General features: G+C 40.7%; 1 protein-coding gene across 2 annotated transcripts in view; it reads right to left on the bottom strand.

The window, feature by feature from the left end:
* LOC126299386 (uncharacterized) overlaps positions 1 to 25,539 on the bottom strand; it is a 478,915-nt gene that overhangs the window by 61,934 nt on the left and 391,442 nt on the right. Inside the window, exons 15-16 of one of the 2 annotated variants that reach the window (XM_049991253.1) lie at positions 9,003 to 12,476; positions 8,525 to 8,788 (exon numbers count right to left, since the gene is read on the bottom strand). In XM_049991253.1, the coding sequence (XP_049847210.1) occupies positions 8,525 to 8,788; positions 9,003 to 12,476 (3,738 nt within the window). The remainder of the gene's footprint in view (positions 1 to 8,524; positions 8,789 to 9,002; positions 12,477 to 25,539) is intronic. The other variant, XM_049991254.1, reaches the window with a different exon arrangement.

Raw genomic sequence — 25,539 nt, 5'->3', positions numbered from 1 at the left:
GGAATATAAAATGGGAGATGAAGGCAGTGCGCATCAAGCACACAAATATCCATCTAAAAACTCTATCTGAGCACTTATCAGACTATAAACAAATACCTCAAGGATCCGTAACATAAATAATCTCAACTTAAATGTGGATGCACATAAAACAATCATATTTGCAGATGACACCACAATTCTACCAAAATAAACTACATGATGTCTAGAACATATCTGGTTTCACAGATTTAAGCTGCATCATCAGGTGAACAATGTTAAAAGATCATAGGCATCCCCATAGCTCCTAATCAAAAGTTACTATTCAGAGACTGGAAGTGATGGGTATGCCTGTGATCTTTTAACATTGTCCACCTGATGGTGCAGCTTCAAGCTGTGAAACCAGTTGTGTTCTAATAAACAACAATTTTATCAGCTGTGAGCGGAATTCTTTCTGACATCATGCCTTTCAATAGTTGCAGTTACCCAGAATATAAAATTGTTTGTGAACAATGAACTAGTTAGTAACAGCACTGAAACTAAATTCCTAGGACTTTGACTGCACAGCAATGTAAAGTGGTATAAGCACATTGAATACCTTAATGCAGAACTGAAAAAGACATGTTACCTTCTTTGCACACTGAAACCATGCTATAGTGACAAAACAGAAATGATTGCATAATATGACTACTTTAACTCTTGCCTTAAATATGGAGTCACTTTCTGAGGAAACTTTACAGTGGCTAATAGCACTTTCAAACTACAAAAAGGGCAACTAGAATTTGGAATTTGCTTTGGATGCAAACCTAGAGACTCTTGCAAATCTCTGTTTATGAGATCTGGTGTTCCTCCACTACCATGTGTATAGATTATGCAACCTTTATATCCTTTAAAATAAATGTAACAGGTATGGATGGCAAAATGTAAAAAAAATGTGATATACACTTTACCGAACAAAACAAAAATTTACATATAACCCAAATCAACATGTCTCTGTGCCAAAATGGTGCTTTCCACATGGGAGATAAACTTTACAACAAATTTCCTGAAAACATAAAAGTTATTACTGACATCAAAACCTTTGGAAAATCTCTAAAGTCATATTTACAGCATCACTACTTTTACTCCACTGGAGAATATTTAAATTTATAGAGTGTGTTATACAAATATTTAATGAACAAACTGTTTTATTGTATCATTAAATAAGTATGCCTAGAAATCACTTTCAGAAGTGGGCTTCCAACTTGAATTGTCTGATGTCTTATGGAAAAGATGCTTCTGTAAATAACATGACTAATAAATACAATACAAAAAAGGCTACAAGTAGACATATTAGGAGTGGGTGAAATTAAATGGAAAGATGATGAGGTTTTCAGGAGTGACAATCTTCATGTAATAAACTCAGGTGATCAAAACAAAATGACTGGATACAGGCCAACATATGGATATAGTTATGATAAACAGAAGTCTACAAACAACTTGAGAAAGTTCTGCAATACGCAGAAGACGGAGTGGCTGACAGGTTGAGGTAGGAGAATCACAAAGAACTGAAGTGAAAGGAAGGTGTGGATTAGGAACTGGAAATGGAAGACAACAAAATTTTTTAAAACTTTTTCTGGTGATCAGAAATACATCATTTCAGAACCAGCCAAAATTATGTCACATATGGAAAACTAGGGGATGCTGGACACTATCAAACTGAGTACATTATGGTCAGAAAAAGCTCAAGAAACCAAATCAAATAAAGTAAGTCTTATCCTGGACCTGATGTACACATATACAGTGATCATACAGTTCAGTACAAATTACAAACAAATTGAAAGCAAACCCTGAGAGGCAGGCAACAAATGAATTTAAATGCTGAGTAGCCTCTATCAACATAACAGTTTATGTTTCAGTGCTGCTAATGCACCAGCAGTCTTCCAGAAATTTCTGGAACAAACTATTGCCAGTATTCCATAAACTGTCAGTAATCTGAAAGATATACCAGTATGAGGGAGAACTCAGGAAGAACATATATCAAATCTCCAGCAGGTCTATCTGTCCTTTTGAAAACTAGGATAAATGTAACTTGTCAAAATGCTCCAACTTTCAGTCTTGTATTGAGTGTATTTAATGCTAGTGTAGGCCACAGAGGCATCACCCTATGGTGTCAGGGCTGTTCTGTTGTGAAGTACCAAAATGGTTGTGGATGATCTATTGTGTCTGCCTCTAAGACATTCACCACAGCACACAAAAAGTATTCCCAGATAAGGAATGAGTCATTGGCAGTTGTCTTTGTCATCCAGAAGTTCCACATTATCCAGTAAGGCAACAATTTTCATCTCGTCCCAGACCACAGCTGTTGTCCATATTTGGCCCGAAGCCAAACTTGCTTGAATTGATATCTCAGAGGTTACAACACTTGGCTCTTTTCTTCTTAAATAACCACTGTTTCATCCATTATTGTACATTGGTCTAACATGTGAATACAGATGTGCTATTAAAGTTGCCTATGGGTCTTGATGAGGAATCTGATTAAGAAAAGACTTCCAGAATGAATATTCACTCTGAAACAGGGTGTGCAATGATTTGAAACTTGTTGACAGATTTAAAAAGTGTGCCAGTTCAGGACTCAAACCTGGGACCCTTGTCTTTCATGGGGAAGTACTGACTGAACTCTCCAAGCATGGCTCATGACTCATTCTTGCAGCTTTACTTTCACCAGTACCTCATCTCCTACCTTCCAGACTTCAGATTTCACGAAAATTCTCCTGTTTCTGTGAAATTTGAAAAGTAGGAGATGAGGTAAAGGTGGAAGTAAAGCTTTGAGGGTGGGTCATTAGTAATGCTTGTACAGCTGAGCCAGTATAGCACTTACCTCTGAAAGGTAAAGTCAGAGGTTTGAGTCCCTGTCCAGCACACAGCTTTAATCTGCCAGGAAGTTTGAAACAAAAGACTATTTATTTTCACTTTGATTCACCATTGGAACTTTGTGAAAGGATTTCCCACTATTTTAAGAAATTTGGCAGCAGCCACAAATAACAATCCTCTATTAAGGAAGGTTTGCCAATTTGTGAAAACTGGCTAGCCACAGGCCTTTCTATCAGCAGTTTTCTTGGAACTTCATTGTTTCTTTTTACAGTGCCATGCCCTAAATGTTTTTGAAGCTGTTCTATTATTGAATTAAGATGAGTGTTAATGTCTATTGATGATTTGAGAGGTTCTATGCTCCCATATATTTTGACTTCTGCATCAGACAACTGGAGTACTTCCAGAATGAAGAATCTGACTCATAAACATATGGATTGGAAAAATGCTAAGCTTATCAAACACAGAAACCTGCATTACCCCAAGCCTACCAGCCAGGGCCTATGCCTACACAGATGTGGGATCAGGTGCATGTAGACTTTGTGGTCCATTCCACTGGGCAATGTGGCTGACTTTAATAGATGCATATTTTCATTTCCATACCTCATAAAAATGCAACAGAGCATGACAGAGAATAGTACTAAGACCCTGGCCACTGTTTTTCCTATTGAAGGAGCCCCACAAACTATGGTCACAAATAATGGAGCACAGTTTGTTCCACTGGGTTTCACTGGTTTTGCATATGGAATGTGATCAAGCTCAGCAGAACTACGTTGCATCCTGCATTTACTGACATGACTCAACATTTTGTGTAAACATTTAAATTGCAGATGGAAAAACTATTTCCATCCTAGACTACTCATTCTGCACTGCTTACTTCTTTATCCTCTTACCAGGTCATGCCGACCCATCATCGAAGCCTGGCAGAACTCTCACATGGACACTCTCATCATTCCTTGATAGATGTGTTGCAACCTCTATCACTACAAGAAGAAGAAGTTACCACACCCTTTGAGGTGGGAATCTCTGTCTAGGTGGACACATTTAGACATACATATCGCTGAAAATGTGTCTCTATCACTGCTCAGCAAGGCTGCCAGTTGGTCCTGGTGGTCACAAAACTTGAAGCATCCTTCTCAGGCATTGGAATCTGATATCTCTGAACCATCTGGGGCAAGCTCCACCTCTGGATCTGCCATACTGGCAAGGGAAACCTGCCTCACTCACTGCCAGGACCAACAATGGCAGACAAGGTGTCAGTTGTGCCATTCGTTCAATGTTAACCTCTGGATCTGCATGCCATCAGGGGCAACCCACCTTGTCCAGCCCCAGGACCAAGAACAGAAGATGTGGAGTCTGGTGCCAGGGTGAGATCTGAGGCATTCCCAGTTTTCCAGAAATCATCCATCACTCCTATAGAGGTCATCCAGCCAGTGCCCAATTTGATGCCAGACCCACAGCTTTCACTGGAATCAGCAGAAAGTTGCAAGTCAAAGCTACTATCAGCTCCTGCCCCTTCAGCACTGGACCTGGGAGGGGCTCCACTACTGAAAGCACCTAAAGCTGTACCCCAGCATTTGCTCCAGGTTGCACTTACCTTGTCTTTTAGAGATGATGGCTCAAGGGGGAGTGGGATCTTGTAATTTTGCCAGATGTAGCAATGGATCACTTGATGTAATTCTGCGTATGCCTGACAGGTCAAGAGATGTTGCCTGAGAGGACACATCTGCCAGTGCCAGGCCACATGGCAAAACAGCTGTGGCAGATTTAAGGGCTGTTGCAGACCTCCACAATCTTATTTGTCAAATGACTAATGTTTACAGCAAGCTCTCTGGTGTATCTTTTGGCAACAACCCTACAAGAGTGGTATTCTCCTGGACTGTTATCTGAACTTCGTTGTACTTGGCCAGCACAATGATTGCCTGTCTACCTAATGTAGAACTATATACTTTATGAATATGGTGTCTGTTCTTTGGGACATGTCCAAAAGAACAGATTCTATTGATGACCTGCAACGACCTAGAACTAAATTAGAATTATATATTAATACCTTCAGCTGCTGACGGGTGTTGATATACAGGGTGATCAAAAAGTCAGTATAAATTTGAAAACTGAATAAATCATGGAATAATGCAGATAGAGAGGTACAAATTGACACACATGCTTGGAATAACCAAAAAAATAGAAAAGTTCAAAAAATGTCCGACAGATGGCACTTCATCTGATCAGAATAGCAATAATTAGCATAACAAAGTAAGACAAAGCAAAGATGATGTTCTTTACAGGAAATGTTCAATATGTCCACCATCATTCTTCAATAATAGCTGTAGTCGAGGAATAATGTTGTGAACAGCACTGCAAAGCATGTCTGGAGTTATGGTGAGGCATTGGCGTTGGATGTCGTCTTTCAGCATCCCTAGAGATGTCAGTCAATCATGATACACTTGGAACTTCAGGTAACCCCAAAGCCAGTAATCGCATGGACTGAGGTCTGGGGACCTGGGAGGCCATGCACGACAAAAGTGGCGGCTGATCACACGATCATCACCAAACGAGATCTTTCACACGTCTATCAATATGGGGTGGAGTGCCATCCTGCATAAACATCGTAAGTTCCAGCAGGTGTTTATCAGCCAGGCTGGGGATGATGCGATTGTGTAACATATTGGTGTACCTCTCACCAGTCACGGTAGCAGTTTTGCTGTCCAGCGCGATTTGTCGGACATTTTGTGAACTTTTTTTTGTTCTAATAAAACCCCATGTCATTCTAAGCATGTGTGTCAATTTTTACCTCTCTATCTACATTATTCCATGGTTTATTAAGTTTTCAAATTTATACTGACTTTTTGATCACCCGGTATATCAACGGGACAGGTGAAACTGTGTGCCCCAACTGGGACTCAAACCTGGGATGCTCTATCAAGCTAAGCCACTGAGTGAACAGAGGACAGCATGACTGCAGGAACTATCTCATGCACGCCTCCTGTGAAACCCACATTCTCACCTTATATGTCCACACACTACATTTGTAGTGTCCCTACCCAACACCCTCATTACTCATGGAAGACATTCTTACCAAGTCCTGTACTAGTTTGGGTAATATGTGTGCATCCACATAGAAGAAGAAGGTCATGTCCAGTATTATCAGAACTATATACTTATATGGATATGGTGTCTGTTCTTTCGGACATGTCCGAAAGAACAGTCACCATTGATGACCTGCAGCCATCTAGAATGAAATTAGAACTATATATTAATACCTTCAGCTGCTGATGGGTGTTGATATATATCAATGGGGACAGGTGAAAATGTGTTCCCTGACCGGGGGTAATGACACTACGAATGTAGTGTGTGGAGTGTGGACATATATGGTGAGAATGTGGGTCTCGCAGGAGGCAAGTGCAAGATAGTCCCTGCAGTTGCACTATCCTCTGTGCCTTCGGTGGCTCAGATGGACAGAGCATTTGCGATGTAAGCAGAAGATCCCTGGTTCCAGTCCTGGTCAGGGCACACATTTCCACCTGTCCCCGTTGATATATATCAACACCCATCAGCAGTTGAAAGTATTAATATATAATTCTACTAATGTAAAACTGTCTCTGCTCATCATTAAACTGACCTTTGTGTTTCATGTGAGTAAACTGAGGGCATATGAGTGCATCAAGAGCATGGTTTGTATCTCAGTGTTTTCCACTTGAACTTCTGAACAGTGTTTTCCAGCACTGATGTGTGAGTTATTCAACAAACATTGAAATTACTGTATTGAACATAAGTTATCCACCTCCAGAATTCTTTGTTTTGTGTATTTCCAGAAGAGTCAGGAAGTATTGCTTTCTGTGATTTGATTGTAACGCTTACTGACTGAAACAACAATTTTCCTGATTTCTATGATAAGTTTCAGAGATTTAAAACCCCATTACCAGGTGGATTTATGTCTGTTAACATCAAACGTTATGTTGTGTTAAGACTGCATTGTCATATTAATGGTGAAGGAGGTTTAAACCTCTGAAACACATCATGTAAATAGAAAAATTGTGGCTGGTAATGATAAAATTGTTGTTTCATTCAATGTCAGTAACAGTCACAGTAAAATTTAACCAACAATATTCACATTTAAAGCTATGGTTAATAAAATCTGTGTTGTTGAAGAAGCAGACCTACAATACTTGAGTGAAGCCTCAGTGTGCCAGTGGTTAACAACCCAGAAGAAATCAAGAATACAGAATTTGCTTCTAACTGCAAACACAGTAGTATAGTGAAAAACTCTAAGTTATAGTGCAGCTGAATTGTAGCATGTGTCTTCTGGAATCTAGATGAGCATATGTACATGCATGTGCATTCCAAAGTGCTAAACAGTATTATTAAGTAGGCATTTCTCTCTCTCTCTCTTTCTCCCTCTGTCTGTCTCTCTCTCTCTGAATCTCTCTCTCTCTCTCTCTCTCTCTCTCTCTCTCTCTCTCTCCCTCCCTCCCTCCCTCTCCCACCCTTTTTACATGCAACTACTTTTCTAATATCTCTGAAGTTTAAAGCATCGATTAATATGCTAATATTAATTCATATAAGATTTTTTGCTTCGTTACCTACCATAAATAAAAGACTAGAGACAAAATTTGCAGCTGGTAATGCGCTATTACTTTTTCTTATTTATTTTGCTTCATTTTTTAAAAGTTATGTAGATTGTGCAATAGTAGGTGAACACTTTAAACATACCTCTTGATAATGTTAAGGGACATTATGAATGTTGTAAATGTCTATAGTGAAAAGAGCCTGCAAAGGCATAAAATTATTTGCTGCTTTTAACCGGAAATTTTTCCTTATGGACGATGTTCAATATGAGCCCTTCTCCATCAATGTTATTTGTTGCTGAGCAGTCATATTGTGGTATACTTGACTCTAAGTAGATACATCATCTGGATCAGTCACACTGCAATTATTCAACTTGAGCTCTTTCATAGTGAGCAGACAGCTTCAGGTTTTATCCTTTTGCTATCAGATGAAATGCGTATAGGCATATTTGGAGAAGGTGAAGACTGAAAATGTTTCCTGACTCATCCTGTCATCACAGTTTCACTACCTTACCTTGTTGAAAGAATAGTAGTAAGATACATGATAAAAATGGGCAAATACTGAAATATTTAAATATTCCAAAGTACTCTTTGGCTTTAGTCATAAAATATAATTAAAAATGAGGTTAATTAAATAATTACTGGGATCAGCAGAGTTAATACCAGTTTTTGCTTGTTAAAGTGGTATCTGCTGGCCAATATCTTTGTTTTGTGAATTAACATGTCCAAACAATAGAAAGTAAACTTCATCACTCATAACGTTAAGCACATTAATGTTTCCACCATCATCACTTCTTCTATTTACAAATCTGCTCGCCTATATCTAATTACAAAATAATATCTCAATGCTAATGGATGGGAAAATATTAATATGATGATTGGAAACTTCTATCAGCTTCACCTGCTATCACATTACCTCCAAACATGTCACGACTACATGTGCCTGTCTACTGTGACCTAAATGAGAACCAGATTTCCTTAATGTTAAAAAACAGTTTCCTTTTCTGCACTGGTTTCTGCCAGAACCTTAACATGGCTTTTGGGAAGCAAGATACATCAATTTTTCCCTCACAGATATTTGCAAAATAACATGCTGCTATATTACATTTTGTTAAGAATTTTTTTTCAACAACCTGTTTCTGAAAATCTGCTGCAGTAAAACTATAATGGTGTGGGCTATGAGGTGCACTGACACTACTGTTTCTCTGCCTGGACAATTGTGAATTGTGTCCCAGCACCAGTGGTTTCTTGTTCTCCACCATGCTGTTTTTCATTAACTGTAGCTCTGACTTGAGTCTCCGGATGCTCACTGCATGCTTCCTCACTTTCTCTCTTTCAGTCTGGAGCTCACTTTGCAAATGACTGTTACCTCCTGTTGATGCATTTTTTGATGCATTCTAAAATAACATAATGAGAAATGGTAGCAGTTTTAATAAACCACATATGCAGTGAAAATATATTTTACATATCTAGTGGTGAACACAAGGAACAGTCTTCCTTCAGTTTTTGAGACAAATTTATATATTACAGAAGGAAACTGTATGTAAGAAATAATTATTCATAATACCCATATCATATTGTCAGTTCAACTTAAACAACAGAAATACTTACCTTATTACACTTCATTTTGTTTCCAAGGTTGCTGTCTTTTGTGTACTCTGAGATATTCCTTTCACTAAAGGTTTTGTTCAGTTTTAACAAACAGTTTTGGTTATCTGTTTTGGAGCATTGATTATTAACATTGACTGAATTTGTGCTTGATCGGCGTCCAAATGATTTAATGTAAGTGGGAATCCGGCTCTGTCTACCAGAATACATGTCTCTTTTTGAATTCATGTGGCACTGTTTTCCTTTAGATACAGAAGATGAGGAACAAGTCTCTGAACTAGAATAATTAAATGATGCTTTCTCCTTCATCTCAGCCTGGTGGTGCTCTTTAAGATAACATTTCTGATAAGGCTTGGTGAAATCTTCGGAAATTGTTGTGAATTTTGACATGTAGTTTCCCTTTTCTAGAGTTTTATTGTTTGAAGAAGTACCCCTTCTTACTTTGGTAGTATGAAACTTAAAATTTTCGTTTTTTTCACATGATTCTTCTGTTTCTGTGTCTTCATGACAGAGAGTAGAATCTGAACTTGGACTATCCAGAGACCCACAGTCATTTTCCTGTCCTTCTACAGGATTTTTTTGTTTAAAGTTACAATTTTTTGGTGGATATTCTGATTCTGTATCTGAACTACCACCTGTTGTGGATGTTTCCAATGAATCACTTCCATCAACACCCATTTTTGAAAACTTATGATAGAAATGTACATTTCTTTTTCCAGCTTCACGATCAGGATAAAATTTTGGGTTTCTGGAGGAAGCTATTCCCTGCTGTTTACCAACAGCTTTACTATAACTACCTGATTTGTTGTAAACAGTCATTTCAGCTGTTATGCTGCTTTCAGTTTTTGAATTTTTTGTGCCATTAACAACTTTCTTCCTCGCACATTTACTACCATTGGCAGTAGCTGAAAAGCCAAGACATTTGTTTCCAGTATTTAAGCTACTCTGACTAGCTTTATCACCACAAATACCATCTGCTCCACTTTTAAAACCTCTGTAGTAAGAAGTGCTAGCTATGGTATTTTGGTTACTGTTACAATCATTTTCTGATATCCCAAGTCGAACACTGTTGTATCCTTTAGGATTTTGAGAAATTTTAAAGAGATCATTCTCCACAATATCACTACACTCAGAAGTATCATAATATGATGTATTGTGGTTTCTTGTTGCATTTATGTTTGTTTCAGGGTAAGAGTGGTCTTGAGCAAACAGCTGAGAATTGCAGTGACTAGCTGAAGCTTTACATATCTGTTCATTTTGGGTACAAAACTGTGGTTCATTGTTTTCAGTCCCATTTTTATTTGAATGTTTACAGCTGACTTTATTTAGATTTATAGTTGCTGTAAATTTACATGTGGGGCTAGGATTTATCTCTGCTTCTACTGCATTATTTGAAGTAGAGATGCTGTCTGATTGTTCATCATCACTTCCTTCATGTTTTGCTTGTACTGGAAAATCACTATAATGATATTTCACTGCATCATTAAGGTTCACAGTTTCTCTACCTCTAGCTGTGGAGCTTGCATGTATCTTTGACTCTATTGTCTTCTTTGAAGAAGATACATTGTTTGATTGCTCATCATCACTTTCTTCTTGTTTTGTGTGTACTGGTAAATCATTATAATGACATTTTACTGTATCCTGAAAGTTCACAGTTCCTATATCTTTACATGTAAGGCTTGCATCTGTCTCTGAATCTATCACCTTCTTCGAAGAACAGATGTTTGATTGTTCATTATCACTTTCTTCATGTTTTGCTTGTACAAGTAAATCATTACAATGATATTTTACTACATTGTTGAGGTTTGATAATTGTGTACAATCAGAACCATCTACTATTACCTTATTACTTTTGTTGAAAATATTATTTCCAGTTTCAATTTGCTCTGAACTACTAATTGCAACAAACATTTCTTCACCAATATCTGATATCTGTTCCTCATGTAATTTCATGTTTCCACAATCTTTTACTTCAAATGACTGAGAATAATTGCATCTTTTGGTGCATTCTTCAGGCATCACACCATCAATAGTGTTCTCCCTGCTGATTAAATCTGGAGCAACTTTACTTATCTGTGTTTCAGAATGTACTTCAGCTGTAGCTACTTCGCAGGCTGTGGGTTTGAGCACAGTCTGCTGAACCATTTCTGGTTTGTGAGCATTATTCTCGTTATGACATCCTTCTGAGTGTTGCAGGGGTGTATCATTCCCAATATCTGTTATGATGGAAGATTCAGGTGCAACACATTTATCATGTGATACAAGAGGCTTTTTCTGTAGATCTGGTGCATCAGTTAATATATGCAGTGAAAAAGATGTTCTTACATTTTCAGAAGATGACATGTCTCCATCAGATTCAACATCTTTATCAGATTTTAAATCCTTGGTTTGAAATGTAACATTTTGCAGTTTCTCTTTTTCATTTAGGTCTGTTATCAAGGGTTGTGTAAATTTTTGTAACATCATCTCTTTTAATTCTTTCTCTAGTTCTTCAAATTCAAATTTTGCCTTTTGAAGTTCACATCTTAAACTAGCATTCTCTGCAATTATATCATTTAAAGATTTTTCTTCATTAGTGATTGGTGAATACTGTGATGCTGAGTCTATATTATATTCTGGTAATTGTCTTGTAAGTAGCTGTTTTGTTACTGCCAGTTGTGTTTTTAAATGCAGATTTTCTTTGAAAATTTTCAAAAGCACATCACTGGGCACACATCGTGCTTCATTTCCATCCATTTCCCTTGAACAGACAATGTTTTCCATATCTCCTTCCTTTGCACAGTCATTTGTAATGACAGAAATATTTTTAGGAAATTCATTTTGAGACATGGCAGTTTCTGCAACAGTGAAATTCCTTTCTGAACTGACCTTAATATCTTTGTCAAATTCATGTGCAGACTGGTCAGAACACACTTGTATTTCTAAGGAATTGCATGATTCTTTTAAAGAATTTTTTTCTTTTATACCAAGATCATGAACAAACAAATTCAACAGATTTTCATTGTTCATGTGCAGCAGGTCAATAACACACTCCACTTGCAGACAGAGAGCACTACTTTTTTCTTTAAGACTTTCAAGATTTGAGATAAGCTCTGGTAAAGAGTTGCTCAGTTCATCAGGCTGAATTAATTTTTGAAGTATGTTATATATTTCTGAGTCATGAATTTCTGTGAGCTCCTTCAGTTCTATAAGATGTGCTACAAACTCATTCTTTAGAGTTTCAGTATTTTGTTGGGCCTGCAATTCTCTGTCTCCCAAATCACTTCTTTCAAAAATCAAATCCTCTTTCCTGTCAAACACATTTTTACCATCAAAACATATTTTTTCATTTTCTTTTGAGCATCTTTCTTCAGTATCCACAGTCAAGTCGTCCACACAGTCTTTTATGTCCCTAAATATTGGACTGTATTTTGAGATAATGGCTTCCACATTTCCACAAGATGAAATGAGTGTATGTACAGCTCTTTTCAGATCTCCCTGAAAAAGAAAAGTATGACTATTAATGGAAAATAATTCTATATTGTGCTAAAAACTCAATATTAAGACCAAATGACATGTTACTAAAATCAAAGGATTTCATTTCTTTCCCTAGTCACAAATACTTATTGCATATTTTATCAGCCAACTGCTGTTCTGATGGAGTGCCACACTTAAACAGTGATTACAGAAACAGCCATTAGTCAACAATAGCTGTCACTTAAATGGGTATTTATACTATAAGGTGTAAACCAAACCATGCACTATAAAGAAGAGATACTGAGTGATAATAAGACACATAAGTAAGATTGAAATTGTTGCTAAGCTTTTAGACAATGTCCTCACTTTGAGATAACGGGCTAACAGAAAACACACACATAAACAGGAATGGCTATATATTCATGGTACTGCAACCTGACTCAGTGATGAGTTGTATAAGGTGGAGTAGGTGAGTTGAAAAATGAGAGAAGAAAATGAGGCTGATAGATGGGGAGGAATAGAGAACAAGCAAATAGGAATAAGATATAAATGTCACAAGGACAAGCCCACTGCAGTAGGAGCTGGTTTGGTTGGTGGCTGGGATGAAGAGAGGGAGTGGGAGGAGGGGGATGGAGAATGAAATAAAAATTATGGATATCATGGAGAGAACAGTGTGCATATAGGTTAATGGAGTGAAGTGGGAGGCTTGGGAACAGAAGTGGAGGTCAGTGTTGGATAAGTGACAGCAAAGACTGAGGCCATGAGGCTTGTGGGGCAGGATGTGTTCCAATATACATCATTTAGAGAAATTGGTATTGGTGTGGTGGATACACTTGACATGGATTATGAAGCAGCCACTGGAGTTGGACATGTTGCATCCTTGGCCACAGTTCAGTGGTGGTCATTCATTTAAGTCGACTGCTGGTTATGGTCATGGCTACATAAAAGACTTTGTAGACATGACAGTAGAATTGGGATATGAAATGACTGCTTTCAAGAGTAGCCTTTCCTCAGGCAGTATAGAATAGGCTTTCAATGGGACTGGAAGAGATTTAGCTGGGTGGACGCACAGCAAAGATATTGCACCAGAACCTTTCAAGGGACACAACTAATATGGCAAGCGGTTGAGTGCCAGTGTGGCATAAGTATGGATTAGGATGTTTCATAGATTTGGTGGGAAAATATGGTGTCCCAACTCAATAATGTTCTAAAGCTCATTGTTTAATTACAGCTCAAAAATTAATGTTTCAGTAACATACTTCTCACAATTCATCATAAAATGTTTCGTGTATCATAAAGTCAATGTTCATTAACTTTCCTTCTGCTGGAATTCGTCAACTTTCCTTTTGATGGCATTTGTTCAATAATGAGCTCACTGATGATGAAAACTAAGTTTTTCCAATAATTTTATAGGCTTATTTAGTCCAAAGAAGTTATGAATCTAACCATTAAAACAATTTACAGCAGAGAAGTCACCTCTGAATTCTACAGAAAACAAATATTACAACTGTTGTCATCTCTTTTACTGTAGAAAAGGAATATCTTTGTGTACAGCCATTCTTTAATATATTTAAATTTTTCAGCATGTAGAAGCATTGAAAATATTAAGACGTGAAGAAAAATACAATGTAATGTGTAAGTTTCTGTTTTTATAATGTTTACTGAGATGATACAAGTCATGGAATAGTGATATCCAAATATAGATGGTGGTATTATTGCATTCACAAGGTATAAATGGTCAGTGCATTGGAAGAGCTTTCATTTGTACTCAAGTGATACAGATGAGAAGGTTTCTGGCACAAGTATAGCCCATGATGAGATTTAACAGACTTTGAACATGGAATGGCAGTTGGAGCTGTAAGCACAGGACATTAGTTTTGGAAATCATTAGGGAATTCAGAATTCTGAAATTTCACAGTGTCAAGAGTGTGCCGAAAATACCAAAATTCAAACATTACCTCTGACTATGGACAACTCAGTGGCTGATGGCCTTCACTTAATGACTGAGTGCAGCAGCATTTGCATAGAATTGACAGTGCTAACACACAAGCAACACTGCATGAAATAACCACAGAAATCAGTGTGGGTGATAAAACATATCCGTTAGGACAGTGTGGCAAAATTTAGCATAAATGGACTGGGGCAACAGATGAGTGATGTGAGTGCCTTTGCTAAAAGCATGACATTGCCTGCAGAGCACCTCTCCTGGGTTTGTGACCAAATCATTTGGACCCTAGACAACTGGTTAGATGAGTCCTAACTGCAATTGGTAAGAGCTGATGGTAGGATTCGAGTGTGGTGCAGACTCCACAAAGCCATCGGCCTAGGTTGTCAGTTAACACTGTGCAAACTGGTGGTGACTCCACAATAGTGTTGGCTAGGTTTACATAGAATGGAGTAGGTCCTCTAGACCAACTGAACCGATCATTGACTGGAAATGGTTATGTTTGGCTACTTGGAGACCATTTTCAGCCATTCATGGAATTCATGTCCACCACATCCCATTCCTGATCCTGATGTGAGCCCTCAACTAGATGGTCCACAATGAGAGACAACCCTATCCCTATCCATCGACTATGCATCCCAGTAGCAATCATGGGGAGAGAGTCATCATCAGAGACCAGCCTGCCCTGCAGCAATCACATTCCCTGCAAGATTGACCAATCTCACTCAGCTTCTCTGCAATAACTAATTGTGAAAAAACTGAACAAGATGATTGTAATTTAAATTCACAAATTTCAGAGAAGAATAATCGTTAATGTACCAAAATGTGAAATGCAACTTGGAAACGAGGTTGGCTGACCTCACTCCCACTTTTCCATGGTTTCCCATGGAGGCTTTGTTCAGATGGGGAGGTCCGAAATCTAAAAAGCCCATGGCCCTACCAATCGCCTACTGTCAACCGTGTTTGGTAAATGTAGTCCAACCTGAAGTAAGGATAGGAAAAATGTAATTGATAGCAGCCATTTATGAAATTAGGCTATCAGCTAGTACAGAGTGGGTTTGCAAAATTTTGCAAACAAAATTTTGCTCCCATGGGGGACCATATAATATCTCTTTGCCTGTACTAGCGGTTAGGAGTCGTGAATCGATCAGCTGATTGGCTCAACGACATTCCTATTGTTATTTGTTTAAAGTTAATGTATATTGCAAGGCAGCATGTTTCACCTGCATGAGCAAAATATTTATTCCTTGACTTAGCATTGCTCCATGACGAGTGAAGGAATGTACAAAAATCAGTATGTGACTGGACTTTGTTGTGAGACAGGATAATGAGAGGACATGTATGAAATGTGTCCAATGAAACAGTCATTGTTAGCTGCCATATTGTATAATTAATATCTTTTGAGATTCACAAGTGATATGTAACGTTAACGTGGAGTTTAGTAATGGCCATAATATAGACTGGTGCACTTCAAAGGTAATTTTGTGTATTTATTTTTGATCAAAAGATTCTGTGACGAACTGTAATGTATGACAAGTCGGTATAGGACTTCGAATATTTGGTGGTCAATGTTTGCTGTAGAACCTGTTTCAATAACATCACCAAAAGCATAGAGAAAGTTTTCTCTGCTAAAATGAACTAATTTTACTTGCAGACACTCATCGAATGACCAAATGCGAATGGGCCCCCAATTTGAGAAGATCCTATAGAAGTTCTCTTTCTCTTAAATTTCAAGAATTTTACAGGTGACCATCGGAGTTGGCAGCTGCTTCAACACCATGAGAGTAACTTGTCTATGTGTATGAAATTACATACACTGTAGGAGTAGTTGATGCCGCTCTGGAATCTGATATTGTCCTTCACAGACACACACTCAGAGACATTACACACACTAGTTCAGTAACAATGAGTTTAATATTACCGGATTAAAAACATTAATTTCTTCCTTTGAGCCATAATATTAAACCCTTCATGAACTGTTCTACTGAGTATATTCCTATCCAATGCATTGTCAAATATTCTTTGAAATTTGAGCTACAGTTCTTCTACATGCTCCTGCCCTGAGCTAAAATTTCAAATTCCTCATTGAGATATGACACTAATGTTTCTTTCTCTAGTTTTCTCAACATATAAATTTTTCTATTTGTTTTAGCTGTCATTTGTACTTTGGTATTCATTGTTGGTATAACTGCCCATAGTCACTGATACCAGTTTCAATGTGAACATCCTCAAGGGGGCCAGGTATGTTTGTTACCATTAAATCTAACATATTTACATCATGATTGGGGTTCCAAACTATTTGTTCTAGGTAGTTTTCAGAGAAGGCATTTAGTAATGTTTCACAGGATATCTTGTCACACCCAGCACAAAAGTGTAATTTTCGCAAATGATGGTTAAATGAGGTGAAGGGATTGGAGGATGTTTGTTTTTTGGACTTCTATGAGAGGTAAAGAGTAGAGGTGCATTCAGAGAAGTTGTTCAAGAGTACAAAAAACCGCATAGGTCTTATAAACATTTGTGGGAGCAAATGCAGCAAGCAATAGATGTGGTGCCACATACTTTATGATGGCACAAGAGGGACTGCTTAGATGCTGGAAAGAGAATCTCGAAAACTGTGTTTGGGACTGCAGATGAGAGCAACAGCAGGGTTCCAAATGGGACTATAGAAGGGGTGAAGAAAATGGTCGCCTCCTATTGATATAGGATGCAACTGGAATCCCAACAGGTGAATTAAGTGTCGCTGGCTCTGTGGTAGATGCAGGACTGGGCCCCTGCATCCTCAGCCACTCTTGTTACTGACATTATGTCTGTGCTCTGTGGGTTGCCAGTCCTTGGTCCACAGGCTCTCCTCCTTCAAAGATGTTTTACGCATCTTACCAGTAGTACACTGCATTGTACATGATTGCAGATTGTCGAATGATTAAAATCTCCTTCAATGATTACAAATTGATTGGGTAACTTAAGTAGAAGCAAACAGAGGTTTCCTCTGAAGTGTCTGTTACAATGGAGGTGAGTCTGGTGGTCAACAGAAGGATCCAATTATCGTTTTATGCCCACCCTTGATACTGATTATTGCCCAAACAATCTCACATGCATTTTCAATTTCTGTCTCAGTGGATTTGTGTTTCTTGTTTACTATGACAAATACACCACCTGCATTTCCCATTAGCCTATCCTTTTAGTATATACTTAAAATTTTCCCGAAAAATCTCACTGCTATACTTAAGTTGTTAACCAACTTTTATTACCTACTATTATTTGAGCTTCATTGCTTTTTAGAAGTGATTCAAACTCTGGCACTATGTTGCAAATGCTTCAACAGTTAACCACTAGGATTTTAATACTCTCATCTCTCGGGGAAGTTTCTTTGGGATTTACACTGATACTTCTGGGTTTCCTGCAGCTGTCTTATCAGGATTTTGTTGGAGACTCATCAAATTTAAAAAGTCCTTGGGTGCATGCCACAGATTTAGGGAGACCCTACAGTTTTCAGCCCTAAGTCACAGCATAGCTTGTCAGAGAACCTACAAAGTTTCTGGTTCAAGCCTTCCACTTGATTCAGAACTAGGGGGACATGATCAGTTCTGGGGACAATGCTGCAGACTGTGAGCTTAACTGAAACTGCATGAGCATGGCTGGTCATCTCAATCTTCTCTACTAGTCACTGGAATAACCCAAGTATGACTTCAGAGCCCAGGTGCCAGGCATTGTTTACTCAAACATGTGCTACAATCTGGAGCTGGTTGTTCCCTGTTCTCTCAATGGCTGCCAGAATACCCTCTTCAACATGCTGAATGAGGCTGCCAGGGCTACACACTAAGTGCACCTGGTGCACCATCATTTGCTGAACATTTGAACTGCCAATGATTAATAGACCCCTACCAATTTGCTTCCACCTCCTATTGATACAGGACACAACTGGCTTCCGAACAGGTCAACTGTGTCTCATTGGTTCTGTGGTACATGCACGTCTGGACTTCTGCATCCTCAGCCATCTACTCCTGTTTCTGGCACAATATCTGAGCCCTGTGGGTTGCCAGCCCTTGGCCTGCAAGCTCTCCTCCTTCGGAGATAGTTTACGCATCTAGCCAGTACAATGCATGTTTGGATTTGGTGCTGATTATAAACATTCTGTTTACAAGCTTAGCTCTAACTGGTGCCACCAGGGACTGCTATCATCATTCATGGCAGCAGGTGCTGCAACAACAGCACCATTGTTATCAGGGGCTAGCTTGCATCAGCGGGTTGTGTGTTCCACAAGAATCCACAGATATTCCTCTGCCATGATGTACCAAAGCTGTGATGCAACCTCCAACAACCAGCTGCAGTTGCAGACCTGCTACTGGCCACTTTGCTGATCACCCACAACATCTCATCTATTGGAGCTTCAGCTGACTGCATATCTCTCCACTACAGCACCCAGCCATTAGCAGCACACTTCCTGTGTCCCACTGCTATGGTGTAGTTATGCAGCAGTGATCATCACTGATAGATCTTTGGATTTTGATTTTGAGCCTACTTCCCGTCAAGGATGATCATTCCTTGTTACTCTTCTCTTAGGTGGAAATTTACTTTTCTGTGGTTAGGCTGCAATAAGTGTTCATTTTTAAACTAGCTGTCAAATCACCAGTCATTTTTGTACAATACAGACTAGTAAATCAAACCTATAAACATAGAATTAATGACAACGATTATTGGTTTTGCATTAATTTCCACAGTGTTGACTTTAGTACTTCTCAGGTTCACCTCTCATTCATGTGTTTTGAACTGTTGCCTTCATGACACAGAGCCCTCTTGGCACCACTATCCATGTTTCAATCTAGAAGCATAACTTCAAGGCCATGCAGCATAATGCCACACTTTTTCTGTAACTGTCTGCCCATCCAGCCATGGTCTCATCATGCAAGTGAACACCACTACCATCCTTCCACTGCAGCATCTCACCCACCCAGCTGTTATCCCTTCCATGACATCAAAGCCACAGCACCCAATGCTTCAAGTTTTCAACAAAATCTTGGGGTCATTGTCCACCTTCCTTGACTAGCTGGAACAAGTGGTCTTCACAATCACTGAAAACTCTCACAAACAAGCCAGATCTACTGCTTCAGCCTATTGCCTTCTCAAATGGTTCAAATGGCCCTGAGCACTGTAGGACTTAACTTCTGAGGTCATCAGTCCCCTAGAACTTAGAACGACTTAAACCTAACTAACCTAAGGACATCACACACATCCATACAGGAGGCACGATTCGAAACTGCGACCATAGCAGTCGTGCGGTTCCAGACTGTAGCATCTAGAACCACTCGGCCACCCCGGCCGGCTATTGCCTTCTCATTTCAGTTAATCATGGAGTTGGTCTTTCTTTCCTCTCCTCTGTTCATGTGTGGCAGCAGCTCACTGCTCACTATGCTGCTCGTGATGGATCTCATTCTCGTGCTCACCTTTCCTCCTCTGCGGATTCTCCTGTGGATTCTTGACTGTAGCATCATACTTGTCCTTTCTTTTTGGACCTGTCTTGTCCTCTGACACCACAGGCACCACTGTTGCAGGTTCTGAAACACTATCAGTTCTGCACTACAGCTGCAGTTGTCCAAGTTTATGATGCCCCCTGCTGGTTCCCCCACCACCATCTCCAGCATTGCCAGCCTGTCTGGCACCGATGCTGGCCCACCCACCAACGGCCCTCGTGACACTGTCATGATGCTCTCTCCAGTCAATGCTGGGAGGGCCTCCATCCAGGCCAGGCCCAAAGCTGCCAGCCATTCCTTTCCTGCTTCCCTTCCTCTAGCTTCCATTTCTCCTTGTGTTCTAGACTTTATTTCAGCTTCTCACTTCCCATTCTTCTTGGTGTGCTCTGTACTCTCACCTTCCATACACCTCTGACCTCCCAAGCACTCTTACCCGCACCGTGATGCACCATTGAGCACCACCACAGCCGAACACCACTGCCGTGTGTCTCTTCTGCCTACTTGTCAAACATTACGTTTTCTGTGCCTTTTTCTGCTGACTTGTTGTCATGCCCCCCAAGCCCACCGTGGCAATGTTCTTCCCACTACTCTTGCTCTCCCTTCATCCAGCCCTCTCCACTCAACTGTGTCTGTTCACCTGTTTTAGAATCTGGATCTTCTGCTGCCACTTCCACTGCAGCAGCTGCTGCATGCTGTCTTGTTATAGCCCCTGTTGTGGCCGTCCCTCCTGTCATCCCTAGCACCTCTGCAGTGGACCCCATCACTGCTATCTCCAGTCCTATGCAGACTGACATGATATCTCTTGTTGCCAACCTGATCACCGTTCCAGCTTGCACAATCTCTGCTCTTGTTGCAGCCATTCCTGTGGCCAGACTCTTTGCCCCTTCATACACAAACAGATGCACTTATGAAGCACTGTGCAATTCTGTGCACTCCATTGTAGCATACTGTGAATATTTGCTGCCAGGGTTTACACTGTTTTTCTTGTGCTCCTTGGTTTCCATGCTACACATCATATTCTGTTTTCTCATTCTACAGGTAGCTATGTGTAAAATGCCATGCCTTGCTCAAGGCCCAGCCACTATCCTCAGCTGCTGCTGACAGGCCACTGGCTGCTTCTTCTGGTGCTTCCGGTACTACCCTCATGAAATTTCCGCCACAGCCTTCATTGGTGACCCTCCTGCTGTCTTCACTGGCTTGGATGTCCTTCCATTAGAATGACCCAAAGCCACTTCTTGCTCCACAGATGCCAGCACGCAGCCTGCCTCCATCCTGGCAGGGCCCCCTCTGTATGATGACTGCTCTTTATCTTGAATAAATCATCCAATTTTTATGAAATTATAATCATTTATTTGTAAATAAAATAGAAAGAAACTTCCACATGGGAAAAATATATTAAAAACAAAGATTCCAAGACTTACCAAGCGGGAAAGCGCCAGTAGATAGGCACAATGAATAAAACACACAAACACACACACAGAATTTCGAGCTTTCGCAACCGGCGGCTGCTTCGTCAGGAAAGAGGGAAGGAAAGCGAAAGATGAAAGGATGTTGGTTTTAAGGGAGAAGGTAAGGAGTCATTCCAATCCCGGGAGCGGAAAGACTTAACTTAGGGGGAAAAAGGATAGGTATATACTCACGCACACACACACATATCCATCCATACATACACAGACACAAGCAGACATATTTAAAGGCAAAGAGTATGGGCAGAAATGTAAGTCAAGGCACTCCTATCTTCTACCTACTTCCTAAAATTCACAAACCCAAACATCCTGGCTGCCCCATTGTAGCTAGTTACCAAGCCCCCACAGAACGTATCTGTGCCTACATAGATCAACACCTTCAACCCATTACATGCAGTCTCCCATCCTTCATCAAAGACACCAACCACTTTCTCGAACGCCTGGAATCCGTACCCAGTCTGTTACCCCCGGAAACCATCCTTGTAACCATTGATGCCACTTCCCTATACACGAATATCCCCCATGTCCAGGGCCTCGCTGCAATGGAGCACTTCCTTTCACGTCGATCACCTGCCACCCTACCTAAAACCTCTTTCCTCGTCACCTTAGCCAGCTTCATCCTGACCCACAATTTCTTCACTTTTGAAGGCCAGACATACCAACAATTAAAGGGAACAGCCATGGGTACCAGGATGGCCCCCCCGTATGCAAACCTATTTATGGGTCGCTTAGAGGAAACCTTCTTGGTTACCCAAGCCTGCCAACCCAAAGTTTGGTACAGATTTATTGATGACATCTTCATGATCTGGACTCACAGTGAAGAACAACTCCAGAATTTCCTCTCCAACGTCAACTCCTTTGGTTCCATCAGATTCACCTGGTCCTACTCCAAATCCCATGCCACTTTCCTTGACGTTGACCTCCATCTGTCCAATGGCCAGCTTCACACATCCGTCCACATCAAACCCACCAACAAGCAACAGTACCTCCATTATGACAGCTGCCACCCATTCCATATCAAACGGTCCCTTCCCTAAAGCTTAGGCCTTCGTGGCAAATGAGTCTGCTCCAGTCCTGAATCCCTGGACCATTACACCAACAACCTGAAAACAGCTTTCGCATCCCGCAACTACCCTCCCGACCTGGTACAGAAGCAGATAACCAGAGCCACTTCCTCATCCTCTCAAACCCAGAACCTCTCACAGAAGAACCCCAAAAGTGCCCCACTTGTGGCAGGATACTTCCCGGGACTGGCTCAGACTCTGAATGTGGCTCTCCAGCAGGGATACGACTTCCTAAAATCCTGCCCCGAAATGAGATCCATCCTTCATGAAATCCTCCCCACTCCACCAAGAGTGTCTTTCCGCCATCCACCTAACCTTCGTAACCTCTTGGTTCATCCCTATGAAATCCCAAACCACCTTCCCTACCCTCTGGCTCCTACCCTTGCAACCGTCCCCGGTGTAAAACGTGTCCTATGCACCCTCCCACCACCACATACTCCAGTCCTGTAACCCGGAAGGTGTACACGATCAAAGGCAGAGCCACATGTGAAAGCACCCACGTGATTTACCAACTGACCTGCCTACACTGTGCGCTTTCTATGTGGGAATGACCTGTAACAAACTGTCCATTTGCATGAATGGATACAGGCAGATGGTGTTTGTTGGTAATGAGGATCACCCTGTGGCTAAACGTGCCTTGGTGCACGACCAGCACATCTTGGCACAGTGTTACACCGTCCGAGTTATCTGGATACTTCCCACCAACACCAACCTATCCGAACTCCAGAGATGGGAACTTGCCCTTCAATATATCCTCTCTTCTCGTTATCCACCAGGCCCAATCTCCGCTAATTTCAAGTTGCCGCCACTCTTACCTCACCTGTCATTCAACATCATCTTTGCCTCCACACTTCCGCCTTGACTTACATCTCTGCCCATACTCTTTGCCTTTAAATATGTCTGCTTGTGTCTGTGTATGTATGGATGGATATGTGTGTGTGTGTGTGTGTGTGTGTGTGTGTGTGTGTGTGTGCGCGCGAGTATATACCTATCCTTTTTCCCCCTAAGGTAAGTCTTTCCGCTCCCGGGATTGGAATGACTCCTTACCCTCTCTGTTAAAACCCACATCCTTTCATCTTTCCTTTTCCTTCCCTCTTTCCTGACGAAGCAGCCACCAGTTTCGAAAGCTCGAAATTCTGTGTGCGTATTTGTGTGTTTTATTCATTGTGCCTATCTACCAGCGCTTTCCCGCTTGGTAAGTCTTGGAATCTTTGTTTTTAATATAATCATTTATTTGTCTCTACATGTGCATGACATTGAGTGATTTCAATGTCATTCAGATAATTCTTTCATGGTGTGTTTTTTTGGTTATAGAGTGTACTTTAAATCTATATTTGTCAATCTAGCAGTATATGTTAATTACAGGGGGATCAAAATACACTCATGTTCAGAAAAAAAACAGAACACCTTGAACAATTAGAGACAGGATGTTCATATTCACAGCACATGTGAATTAGTATGTTGTGCAGAAATGATTGGCATTTGAACCATGTAAGCCTGCAAGTTCAAGGTCAGGTGGTTGGGTGTCATACGTCTGCGTGTGAGATTTCCACACTTGTAAACATGCCTAGGTCCACTCTTTCCAATGTGATAGTGAAGTGGAAATGTGAAGGAACACATACAGCACAAAAGTATATTGGCCAACTTCATCTGTTGACTGACAGAGACCACTGACAGTTGAAGAGGGTCATAATGTGTAATAGGCAGACATATATCCAGACCTGACTCTGATGACTGCACAGTCGAACACCCCACAAACCAAACATCATCATCTATCCAGATCATCACACAGGAATTCCAAACTGCATGAGGATCCACTGCAAGTACTATGACAGTTAGGCAGGAGGTGTGGAAACTTGGATTTCATGGTCGAGCAGCTGCTCATAAGCCACACATCAAGACGGTAAATGCCAAATGACACCTCGCTTGGTGTAAGGAGCATAAACATTGGACAACTGAACAGTGGAAAAATGTTGTATAGAGTGACAAATCATGGTACACAATGTGGCAATCAGGTGGCAGGGTGTGGAAAATGCCTGCTGAATATCATCTTCCAGCATGTATAGTGCCAACAGTAAAATTTGGAGGTGGTGGTGTTATGGTGTGGTTGTGGTTTTCATGGAGGGGGCTTGCACCACTTGCACTATCACAGCAAAGGCCTACACTGATGTTTTAAGCACCTTCTTGCTTCCCACTGTTGAAGAGCAATTCAGGGATGGCATTTGCATCTTTCAACTCAATCGAGCACCTGTTCATGATGCTCAGGCTGTGGTTGGAGTTACATGACAATAACGTCCCTGTAATGGACTGGCTTGCACAGAGTCCTGACCTGAATCCTATAGAACACCTTTGTGATGTTTTGGAACACCAACTTCATGCCAGGTCTCATCGACCAACATTGATACCTCTCCTCAGTGCTGCATTCCATGAAGAATGGGCTGCCAATCCAGCACCTGACTGAACATATGCCTGCGAGAATGGAAGCTCTCATCAAGGCTAAGGGTGGGCCAACACCATATTGAATTCCAGCATTACCGAAGGAGGGTGCCACAAATTTGTAAGTCATTTTCAGCCACCAACAGCCTTGCTGCAGTGGTAACACTGGTTCCTGTCACATCACCGATGTTAAGCATTGTTGGGCTGGGCTAGCACTTGGATGTGTGACCATCTGGTCTGCCGAGAGCTGCTGGCAAGCAGGGTGCACTCAGACTTTGTGAGGCAAATTGAGGAGCCACTAGACTGAGAAGTAGTGGCTCTGGTCTTGGAAACTGACATACGGCAGGGAGAGCGGTGGGCTGACCACATGATCGTCCATATCTGCATACAGTGATGCCTATGTGCTGAGGATGACATGGCGGCTGGTCAGTACCATTGGGCCTTCATGACCTGTTTGGGAGGAGTATTTTCAGCCAGTTGTCCGAATACTTTTGGTCACATAGTGTATGCGGATAATAGGCATATCTTTAAATCCTTCAACACTATGTGACGCTTTGCCTTCATTTATTTCTTAATTTAATGTCCTCAGTGTCGACGTACTGCCTGAAAAACAAGGGTGTGGAAGTGCAGTATTGTCTATTGTAAATGATGTAGCCGACAGGTGCACATTTGCATTTCACAGCTGTTTACTTGCACTTTTCAACC

The sequence above is a fragment of the Schistocerca gregaria genome, chromosome X, assembly GCF_023897955.1.
Source record: "Schistocerca gregaria isolate iqSchGreg1 chromosome X, iqSchGreg1.2, whole genome shotgun sequence".
Classification (NCBI taxonomy): domain Eukaryota; kingdom Metazoa; phylum Arthropoda; class Insecta; order Orthoptera; family Acrididae; genus Schistocerca; species Schistocerca gregaria.
The sequence above is the reverse complement of the archived record's forward strand: the minus strand, read 5'-3'. Positions and strand labels throughout refer to the sequence as shown.